Source organism: Mizuhopecten yessoensis, unplaced genomic scaffold (genome assembly GCF_002113885.1).
Source record: "Mizuhopecten yessoensis strain PY_sf001 unplaced genomic scaffold, ASM211388v2 scaffold5133, whole genome shotgun sequence".
Classification (NCBI taxonomy): domain Eukaryota; kingdom Metazoa; phylum Mollusca; class Bivalvia; order Pectinida; family Pectinidae; genus Mizuhopecten; species Mizuhopecten yessoensis.
Genome location: NW_018405896.1, coordinates 411,718 through 424,008, shown reverse-complemented (window position 1 = coordinate 424,008; position 12,291 = coordinate 411,718). Strand labels below are relative to the sequence as shown.

The 12,291-nt window shown below is 36.5% G+C and overlaps 1 protein-coding gene across 32 annotated transcripts in view; it reads right to left on the bottom strand.

Moving 5' to 3' along the window:
- Positions 1 to 5,927: 5,927 nt before the first annotated feature.
- Positions 5,928 to 12,291, bottom strand: part of LOC110450216 (187-kDa microtubule-associated protein AIR9-like) — a 35,651-nt gene continuing 29,287 nt past the window's right edge. Inside the window, exons 14-18 of one of the 32 annotated variants that reach the window (XM_021497567.1) lie at positions 10,194 to 10,292; positions 9,176 to 10,041; positions 7,708 to 8,443; positions 6,194 to 6,754; positions 5,928 to 6,087 (exon numbers count right to left, since the gene is read on the bottom strand). In XM_021497567.1, coding sequence (XP_021353242.1) covers positions 9,993 to 10,041; positions 10,194 to 10,292 — 148 coding nt within the window. In that variant the 3' untranslated portion in view covers positions 5,928 to 6,087; positions 6,194 to 6,754; positions 7,708 to 8,443; positions 9,176 to 9,992. The other 31 variants (XM_021497585.1, XM_021497561.1, XM_021497576.1 and 28 more) reach the window with 31 other exon arrangements.

Sequence of the window (12,291 nt, the reverse complement as noted above, 5' to 3'; positions counted from 1 at the left end):
AAATAGATGTTTATACCATCCTCCATAGATATACGTACATTGGTGTCAAGCTATGACCTTGAAATCTAAGAATCTGTGAATTTTGTATTGTTGATATTGTAGCTCGTATACGTCTGTTGTACTCCTATTTATCGTTTGTTGTACCTCCTATTTATCGTCTGTTGTACTCCTATTTATCGTCTGTTGTATTCCTATTTATCGTCTGTTGTCCTCCTTTTTATCGCCTGTTGTACTCCTATTAATCGTCCTCCCATTTATCGTCTGTTGTACTCCTATTTATTGTCTGTTGTACACATTTTTATCGTCTGTTGTACTCCTTTTGTTCGCGTGTTGTACTCCTATCAATCGTCCTCCCATTTATCGTTTGTTGTACTCCTATTTATCGTCTGTTGTACTCCTTTTGATTGCGTGTTGTACTCCTATCAATCGTCCTACCATTTATCGTTTGTTGTCCTCCTATTTATCGTCTGTTGGACTCCTTTTTATCGTTTGTTGTACTCCTATTTATCGTTTGTTGTACTCCTTTTTATCGTTTGTTGCACTCCTATTTATCGTCTGTTGTACTCCTTTTTATCGTTTGTTGTACTCCTATCGTCCTCCTATTTATTGTTTGTTGTACTCCAATTTATCGTCTGTTGTACTCCTTTTTATTGTCTGCTGTACTCCTATTTATCGTCTGTTGTACTCCTATTTATTGTATATTGTACTCCTATTAATCGTCCTCCTATTTATTGTTTGTTGTACTCCTATTTATCGTCTTATGTAGTCCTATTTATCGTTTGTTGTACTCCTATTTATCGTTTGTTTTACTCCTATTTATCGCTTGTTGTACTCCTATCTATAGTTGTCTGCTGTACTCCTCTTTATCGTCTGTTGTCCTCCTATTTATTGTTTGCTGTACTCCTATTTATTGTTTTTTGTACTCCTATTTATAGTTGTTGTACATGTACTCCTATCTATAGATTCTCCTATTTATTGTCTGTCGTACGCCTATTTATCGTCTGTTGTATTCCTATTTATCGTCTATTGTACTCCTATTAATCGTTCTCCTATTTATTGTCTGTCGTACGCCTATTTATCGTCTGTTGTCCTCCTTTTTATCGCCTGTTGTACTCCAATTTATCATTTGTTGTACTCCTATCTATAGATTCTCCTATTTATTGTCTGCTGTACTCCTATTTATCGTCTGTTGTACTCCTATTCATTGTATGTTGCACTCCTATTAATCGTTCTCCTATTTATTGTTTGTTGTACTCCTATTTATCGTCTAATGTACTCCTATTTATCGTTTGTTGTAAACCTATTTATCGTTTGTTGTACTCCTTTTTATTGTTTGTTGTACTCCTATTCATCGTCTGTTGTACTCATTTTTATCGCTTGTTGTACTCCTATTAATCGTCTGTTGTACTCCTATTAATCGTCCTTCTATCTATTGTTTGTTGTACTCCTATTTATCGTCTGTTGTACTCCTATTTATCGTCTGTTGTATTCCTATTTATCGTCTGTTGTACTCCTTTTTATCGTGTGTTGTACTCCTATTAATCGTCCTCCTATTTATCGTTTGTTGTACTCCTACTTATCGTTTGTTGTACTCCTTTTTATCGTTTTTGTACTCCTACTTTTGTCTGTTGTACTCATATTTATCGTCCGTTGCACTCCTTTTTATCGTGTGTTGTACTCCTTTTTATTGTTTGTTGTACTCCTATTCATCGTCTGTTGTACTCATTTTTATCGCTTGTTGTACTCCTATTAATCGTCTGTTGTACTCCTATTAATCGTCCTTCTATCTATTGTTTGTTGTACTCCTATTTATCGTCTGTTGTACTCCTTTTTATCGTGTGTTGTACTCCTATTAATCGTCCTCCTATTTATCGTTTGTTGTACTCCTACTTATCGTTTGTTGTACTTCTTTTTATCGTTTTTGTACTCCTATTTTTGTCTGTTGTAATCATATTTATCGTCTGTTGTACTCCTTTTTATCGTGTGTTGTACTCCTTTTTATCGTCTGTTGTACTCCTATTAATCGTCCTCCTATCTATTGTTTGTTGTACTCCTATTTATCGTCAGTTGTACTCCTTTTTATCGTGTGCTGTACGCCTATTAATCGTCTGTTGTACTCCTTTTTATCGTGTGTTGTACTCCTATTAATCGTCTGTTGTACTCCTATTAATCGTCTTTCTATCTATTGTTTGTTGTACTCCTATTTATCGTCTGTTGTACTCCTTTTTATCGTGTGTTGTACTATTAATCGTCCTCCTATTTATCGTTTGTTGTACTCCTACTTATCGTTTGTTGTACTCCTATTTATCGTCTGTTGTAATCCTATTTATCGTTTGTTGTACTCCTATCTATAGTTTGTTGTACATGTACTCCTATCTATAGTGTGTTGTACATGTACTCCTATTTATCGTTTGTTGTACATGTTCTCCTATCTATAGTTTGTTGTACATGTACCCCTATCTATAGTTTGTTGTACATATACTCCTATATATAGTTGTTGTACATGTACTCCTATCTCTATCTATAGTGTGTTGTACATGTACTCATATTTATCGTTTGTTGTACATGTTCTCCTATCTATAGTTTGTTGTACATATACTCCTATTTATAGTTGTTGTACATATACTCCTATTTATAGTTGTTGTACATATACTCCTATCTATAGTGTGTTGTACATATTTGTACTCCTATTTATCGTCAGTTGTACTCCTTTTTATCGTGTGCTGTACGCCTATTAATCGTCTGTTGTACTCCTATTAATCGTCCTTCTATCTATTGTTTGTTGTACTCCTATTTATCGTCAGTTGTACTCCTTTTTATCGTGTGCTGTACGCCTATTAATCGTCTGTTGTACTCCTATTAATCGTCCTTCTATCTATTGTTTGTTGTACTCCTATTTATCGTCTATTGTACTCCTATTTATTGTCTGCTGTACTCCTATTTATCGTCTGTTGTAATCCTATTTATCGTTTGTTGTACTACTATCTATAGTTTGTTGTACATGTACTCCCATCTATAGTGTGTTGTACATATACTCCTAACTATAGATGTTGTACATGTATTCCTATCTATAGTTTGTTGTACATGTACTCTTATCTTTAGATGTTGTACATATACTCATATCTATAGTTTGTTGTACATGTACTCCTGTCTTTAGATGTTGTACATATACTCCTCTCTATAGTTGTTGTACATATACTCCTATCTCCTATCCTCCTCCTATTTATTGTTTGTTGTACTCCTATTTATCGTCAGTTGTACTCCTTTTTATCGTGTGCTGTACGCCTATTAATCGTCTGTTGTACTCCTTTTTATCGTGTGTTGTACGCCTATTAATCGTCCTCCTATTTATCGTTTGTTGTACTCCTACTTATCGTTTGTTGTACTTCTTTTTATCGTTTTTGTACTCCTATTTTTGTCTGTTGTTCTTATATTTAACGTCTGTTGTACTCCTTTTTATCGTGTGTTGTACTATTAATCGTCCTCCTATTTATCGTTTGTTGTACTCCTTTTTATCGTTTGTTGTACTCCTATTTATCTTCTGTTGTAATCCTCTTTATCGTTTGTTGTACTCCTATCTATAGTTGTTGTATATATACTCCTATCTATAGTTTATTGTACATGTACTCCTATCTATAGTGTGTTCTACATATACTCCTATCTATAGATGTTGTACAAGTACTCCTATCTATAGTTTGTTGTATATGTACTCCTATCTATAGTTTGATGTACATGTACTACTATCTAGTTTGTTGTACATGTACTCCTATCAATAGTTGTTGTACATGTACTCCTATCTTTAGATGTTGTACATGTACTCCTCTCTATAGTTGTTGTACATATACTCCTATCTCCTATCCTCCTCCTATTTATTGTTTGTTGTACTCCTATTTATCGTCAGTTGTACTCCTTTTTATCGTGTGCTGTACGCCTATTAATCGTCTGTTGTACTCCTATTAATCGTCTTTCTATCTATTGTTTGTTGTACTCCTATTTATCGTCTGTTGGACTCCTATCCTCCTCCTATTTATTGTTTGTTGTACTCCTATTTATCGTCTGTTGTACTCCTATTTATTGTCTGTTGTACTCCTATTTATCGTCTGTTGTAATCCTATTTATCGTTTGTTGTACTACTATCTATAGTTTGTTGTACATGTATTCCTATCTATAGTTTGTTGTACATGAACTCCTATCTATAGTTGTTGTACATATACTCCTACCTATAGTTGTTGTACATATACTCCTACCTATAGTTGTTGTACATATACTCCTATTTATAGTTGTTGTACATATACTCCTATATATAGTTGTTGTACATGTACTCCTATCTCTATCTATAGTGTGTTGTACATGTACTCATATTTATCGTTTGTTGTACATGTTCTCCTATCTATAGTTTGTTATACATGTACTCCTATCTATAGTGTGTTGTATATATACTCCTATCTATAGTTGTTGTACGCGTACTCCTATCTATAGATGTTGTACATGTACTCCTATCTATAGATGTTGTACAAGTACTCCTATCTATAGTTTGTTGTACTCCTAGGTATCGTATGCCGTCTTCTGCTTGCTTTGAACATGAGATACAGAGTTTCTGTAGATTATGTTGTACTCCTATTAATCGTCCTCCCATTTATCGTCTGTTGTACTCCTATTTATTGTCTGTTGTACTCCTATTTATCGTCTGTTGGACTCCTATCCTCCTCCTATTTATTGTTTGTTGTACTCCAATTTATCGTCTGTTGTACTCCTTTTTATTGTCTGCTGTACTCCTATTTATCGTCTGTTGTAATCCTATTTATCGTTTGTTGTACTCCTATCTCTAGTTTGTTGTACATGTACTCCTATTAATAGTTTGTTGTAAATGTACTCCTATCTAGTTTGTTGTACATGTACTCCTATCTGTAGTTGTTGTACATGTACTCCTATCTTTAGATGTTGTACATGTACTCCTCTCTATAGTTGTTGTACATATCCTCCTATCTATAGTTGTTGTACATGCACTCATATCTATAGTTCTTGTACATATACTCCTATCTATAGTGTGTTGTACATATTTGTACTCCTATTTATCGTCAGTTGTACTCCTTTTTATCGTGTGCTGTACGCCTATTAATCGTCTGTTGTACTCCTTTTTATCGTGTGTTGTACGCCTATTAATCGTCCTCCTATTTATCGTTTGTTGTACTCCTACTTATCGTTTGTTGTACTCCTATTTATCTTCTGTTGCAATCCTATTTATCGTTTGTTGTACTACTATCTATAGTTTGTTGTACATGTATTCCTATCTATCGTTTGTTGTACATGTCCTACTCTCTATAGTTTGTTGTACATGTACTCTTATCTTTAGATGTTGTACATATACTGATATCTATAGTTGTACATATACTCCTATCTATAGATGTTGTACATGTACTCCTATCTATACTTGTTGTACATATACTCCTATCTATACTTGTTGTACATATACTCCTATCTATAGTTGTTGTACATGCACTCATATCTATAGTTCTTGTACATATACTCCTATCTATAGTGTGTTGTACATGTACTCCTATTTATCTTTTGTTGTACATGTTCTCCTATCTATAGTTTGTTATACATGTACTCCTATCTATAGTGTGTTCTACATATACTCCTATCTATAGATGTTGTACAGGTTCTCCTATCTATAGTTTGTTGTACATCTACTCCTATCTATAGTTTGTTGTACATGTACTCCTATCTATAGTTTGTTGTTCATGTACTCCTATCTATAGTTTGTTGTACATGTATTCCTATCTATAGTTTGTTGTACATGTACTCCTATCTATAGTTTGTTGTACTCCTAGTTATCGTTTGTTGGCATCTGCTGACTTTGAACATGAGATACAGAGTTTCTGTAGATTAATTCAGTGTACAAATGGAACACTAAAAATGAAGAGTAATATAGAAACTGTTTAATCAAAGGTTTTCTGATAATTTGTTGTTCTGCATGAAATGTAACTTGGTGAATAGGTCAAAGGTATGTAACATCTTGGTGTTAAGTTTCAAAAACTGTAACTGTCCTTAAATTTTCACCAAATATGTCCATACACTTCTCACCTGTCCTTCTACTTCTCATCGTACAATCCTTTATCACATCTCACCTCACCTGTCCATAAACATCTCACCGGTGCTTACACTTCTCACCTGTTCTTACACTTCTCACCTGTCCTTATACTTCTCATCGTACAATCCTTTATCACATCTCACCTCACCTGTCCATAAACTTTTCACCTGTCCTCACACTTCTCATCTCACCTGTCCATTCACTTCCCAACTGTTCTTACACTTCTCACATCACCGTGTCCATACACATCTCACCAGTTCTTACACTTCTCACCAAATCTGTCCGTAAACTTCTCACCTGTCCTTACACTTCTCACATGTCCTTACACTTCTCAACTGTCCTTACACTTCTCATCTATCCTTACACTTCTCACCTGTCCTTACACTTCTCGACTATTCTTACACTTCTCACCTGTCCTTACACTTCTAGACAATTCTTACACTTCTCACCTGTTCTTACAGTTCTCGCCAAATCTGTCCATACACTTTTTATATGTCCTTACACTTCTCACCTGTCTTTAACACTTCTCATCTCACCTGACCATACACTTCTCACATGTTCTTACACTTCCCACCAAATCTGTCCATACACTTTGTATATGCCCTTACACTTCTCACCTGTCCTTACATTTCTCACCTCACTTGTCCTTACACTTCTCACCTGTCCTTACACTTCTCGCTTCACCTGTCCTTACACTTCTCACCTGTCCTTACACTTCTCATATGTCCTTACACTTCTCACCTGTCCTTACACTTCTCAACTGTCCTTACACTTCTCATCTGTCCTTACACTTCTCACCTGTCCTTACACTTCTAGACTATTCTTACAATTCTCACCTGTTCTTACATTTCTCGCCAAATCTGTCCATACACTTTTTATATGTCCTTACACTTCTCTCCTGTCCTTACACTTCTAGACTATTCTTACAATTCTCACCTATTCTTCCATTTCTCGCCAAATCTGTCCATACTCTTTTTATATGTCCTTTCACTTCTCACCTGTCTTTTACACTTCTCACCTCACCCGACCATACACTTATCACATGTTCTTACACTTCCCACCAAATCCGTCCATACACTTTGTATATGCCCTTACACTTCTCACTTGTCCTTACATTTCACCTCACTTGTCCTTACACTTCTCACATGTCCTTACCCTTCTCACATGTCCTTACACTTCTCACCTGTCCTTACACTTCTGATATGTCCTTACACTTCTCACATATCCTTACACTTCTCACCTCACATGTCCTTACACTTCTCACATGTCCTTACACTTCTCACATGTCCTTACACTTCTCACCTGTCCGTACACTTCTAACCTCACCTGTCTTTATAGTTCTCACCTCACCTGTCCTTACACTTCTCACCTGTCCATACAGTTCTAACCTCACCTGTCTTTACACTTCTCACCACACCTGTCCTTACACTTCTCACCTGACAATACACTTCTCACCTTTTCCTACACTTCTACCCTCACCTGTCTTTACAGTTCTCACCTCACCTGTCCTTTCACTTCTCACCTGTCCATACACTTCTAACCTCACCTGTCTTTACACTTCTAACCTCACCTGTCCTAACATTTCTCACCTCACTTGTCCTTACACTTCTCACATGTCCTTACACTTCTCACATGTCCTTACACTTCTCACCTCACCTGTCCTTACACTTCTCACCTGACAATACACTTTCCTGAAATTTCTCAATGTTCATGTCCTTTCCCTTTTCACTTGTCCTTACACTTCTCACCTGTCCTTACACTTCTCACCTGTCCTTACACTTCTCACATGTCCTTACACTTCTCACTTAACCTGTCCTTACACTTCTCACCTGTCCTTACACTTCTGACATGTCCTTACACTTCTCACTTAACCTGTCCTTACACTTCTCACCTGTCCTTACACTTCTAGACTATTCTTACACTTCTCACCTGTTCTTACACTTCTCGCCAAATCTGTCCATACACTTTTTATATGTCCTTACACTTCTCACCTGTCTTTAACACTTCTCACCTCACCTGACCATACACTTCTCACATGCTCTTACACTTCCCACCAAATCTGTCCATACACTTTGTATATGCCCTTACACTTCTCACCTGTCCTTACATTTCTCACCTCACTTGTCCATACACTTCTCACATGTCCTTACACTTCTCACTTCACCTGTCCTTACACTTCTCACCTGTCCTTACACTTCTCACATGTCCTTACACTTCTCACCTCACATGTCCTTACACTTTCACCTGTCCTTACATTTCTCACCAGTCCTTACACTTCTAACCTCACCTGTCTTTACAGTTCTCACCTCACCTGTCCTTACACTTCTCACCTGTCCTTACACTTTTCACCTGTCCATACACTTCTAACCTCACCTGTCTTTACACTTCTCACCTCACCTGTCCTTACAGTTCTCACCTGACAATACACTTTCCTGAAATTTCTCATTGTTCATGTCCTTTCACTTTTAATCTGTGTTTACAATTCTCACCTGTGTTTACAATTCTCACCACACTTATTTTCACTGTTCTTTTCTTGCTGTAAATGTCATTACAGTTCTGGCTGATCCTCAAGTTTTCTCTTCTTATCTATCTTAACTCTTTTTTTCATCAAATCTGCTCTTACACTTATCACCTGCTCTTACACTTCCCAAGAGTCCTGCTCTTACACTTCCCACCCTACTTCTCCTTATACTTCTCATCAGACCTATCCGTACCTATCAAATGTGAATTTTTGAAGAAGCTTGAACAGAATTCAAACATGTTGTTAACAGGAGACTAATTAGCACAAAAGTAACAAGAACAATTTGCACGAAAAGGAATCATATATAAAACTTTGGTCCAAATTAACATTCTCTTACCACATTATCATGAATACTCTGGTGCAACAAGACAGCATAGTGTACAGTACATGCTATAACGCCATCTCCAACAGAGATGTAACGAAAAATAAGTTATGCCTGACAACGTGCATATCTACACAAATAGTTCACTCATTACAAACATAATACTGTGAAAAACATATATCCTGTCAGCAAGATGTTTTATACAAGGCATTCAATATCTGTGANTTACACTTTTCACCTGTCCATACACTTCTAACCTCACCTGTCTTTACACTTCTCACCTCACCTGTCCTTACAGTTCTCACCTGACAATACACTTTCCTGAAATTTCTCATTGTTCATGTCCTTTCACTTTTAATCTGTGTTTACAATTCTCACCTGTGTTTACAATTCTCACCACACTTATTTTCACTGTTCTTTTCTTGCTGTAAATGTCATTACAGTTCTGGCTGATCCTCAAGTTTTCTCTTCTTATCTATCTTAACTCTTTTTTTCATCAAATCTGCTCTTACACTTATCACCTGCTCTTACACTTCCCAAGAGTCCTGCTCTTACACTTCCCACCCTACTTCTCCTTATACTTCTCATCAGACCTATCCGTACCTATCAAATGTGAATTTTTGAAGAAGCTTGAACAGAATTCAAACATGTTGTTAACAGGAGACTAATTAGCACAAAAGTAACAAGAACAATTTGCACGAAAAGGAATCATATATAAAACTTTGGTCCAAATTAACATTCTCTTACCACATTATCATGAATACTCTGGTGCAACAAGACAGCATAGTGTACAGTACATGCTATAACGCCATCTCCAACAGAGATGTAACGAAAAATAAGTTATGCCTGACAACGTGCATATCTACACAAATAGTTCACTCATTACAAACATAATACTGTGAAAAACATATATCCTGTCAGCAAGATGTTTTATACAAGGCATTCAATATCTGTGACTTCGCTTATTTTAATAAATAGAATATTAATTTGAAATGACAAAATCTAGTTCACTCTTGTCCATATCTTCTATTATCAAGCATGATCAACTGATTTCTTCAAAAATTGTCAGCAGCAAACTTCATGGCATCTTGAATTCTTGCTCGACTGTAATTTAAAAAACAAAATTATGAAACAAAAACAAAACAAAAAATAAAGAAGAAATCTTGAAACACTGAGGATAAAAGATAAATGTGTTCAGCACAGGAAATGTTTTGTGTTTATCAGGTGACTGGTCTTATTTGGTACATTATACTGACCTGCGAGTCTTCCGCTGACCATCTAAGGAATTCTCCGATGTAAGAGGTGACAAGGGTCTCTCTGGTAACGTCTCATACATCTCTCTTAGAGAGTCAAACCTAAGGGAGACAATAACAATAACGTCTCATACATCTCTCTTAAAGAGGCAAACCTAAGGGAGACAATCACAATAACGTCTCCTACATCTCTCTTAGAGAGTAAAATCTAGGGGAGACGATCACAATAAGGTCTCATACATCTCTCTTAGAGAGTAAAATCTAGGGGAGACGATCACAATAACGTCTCATACATCTCTCTTAGAGAGGAAAATCTAGGGGAGACGATCACAATAACGGCTCATACATCTCTCTTAGAGAGTAAAATCTAGGGGAGACGATCACAATAAGGTCTCATACATCTCTCTTAGAGAGTAAAATCTAGGGGAGACGATCACAATAACGTCTCATACATCTCTCTTAAAGAGTCAAACCTAAGGGAGAAAATCACAATAACGTCTCATACATCTCTCTTAAAGAGGCAAACCTAAGGGAGACAATCACAATAACGTCTAATACATCTCTCTTAAAGAGTCAAACCTAAGGTAGACAATCACAATAACGTCTCATACATCTCTCGTAGAGAGTAAAATCTAGGGGAGACGATCACAATAACGTCTCATACATCTCTCTTAGAGAGTAAAATCTAGGGGAGACGATCACAATAAGGTTTTATCAAATTCTAAACAAAAACCAGTCACAGCTACTGTATACGGCAACATTTTTGCTGCAGTTAAATTTTCACCTTTTTCAACGCTTAGGTGTTAAATTTTCTATCCTCACCAATACCATACCTGATTCAGACGGGATTCTCTACTGGCTGTCTGGTATTATAGGTCCCACTGTTTTTGGGATTGTAGAGTTTCAAATAAAACCCATTTTTCAAAATCATATTACAACTCTTTGAACACTGCACATGTCAATGGCCTCAAATCAGTTAGATAAATGGACAAACTAGCTCTTTCCAAACATGACACAATAATGATAATTTAAACTAAAATGAGCATGAGCATGAAAACTATTACCATCCAGCAAAAACAACCCAACAAATCTGATTACATTTCTTAATGAAGATGGGTAAAAAGCACAATACTGTCATCACTCTAATGAAAATTTAAGTAATTACCAGGTCCTGTATGCCAGCTCACAAAGTCTTGTTAGTTTTCTTAAACAAGTTTATAATAAAACATTTTATATTCCATTTTATGAGTAGCAGCGATGTTAAATTTCTTTTGTGGTTTTCAAATACAAACAGAGGGGAAATATGTTTTGTCTAGTGTTTCACTGCATTGATATTTTACATTTGGGACATTAGTTTGGCTTTGTACACATCATTTTGATTGAGTTATCTCTGAAGATGTGCAAGGACCCAGCTATGTCTTCAATCAAAATTAAATATCTTCTCCATTATCAATATAATTTGTTATCATTTTAATGAAAGTTGATTGATTCATAAAAGTTGGAGGTTATAAATCTTGACAAATGTTTGAGGCTACACAGAAATCCTGGTCAGTATGCTAGGCAGGTAACCCATCAGGCTTACAACCCTACAGATATGACAAACTAGTCAAGAGGCATGCCAGGGAAACACTATTCTAAAATTAATTGGCAAACTATTGGGAGACAACAAACAAATCTTGTCAGTAAAAGACATAAAACACCTGTCAGGAGACTACAGACAACCCTAGTCAGGAGACTACAGACAGCCCTAGTCAGGAGACTACAGACAAGTCTACTCAGGAGACTACAGACACCCTGGTCAGGAGACTACAGACAACCCTAGTCAGAAGATTACAGACAACCCTAGTCAGGAGACTACAGACAAGTCTACTCAGGAGACTACAGACACCCTGGTCAGGAGACTACAGACAACCCTAGTCAGGAGATTACAGACACCCCTAGTCAGGAGACTACAGACAACCCTAGTCAGGAGACTACAGACAAGTCTAGTCAGGAGACTACAGACACCCTGGTCAGGAGACTACAGACAACCCTAGTCAGGAGATTACAGACACCCCTAGTCAGGAGACTACAGACAACCCTAGTCAGGAGATTACAGACA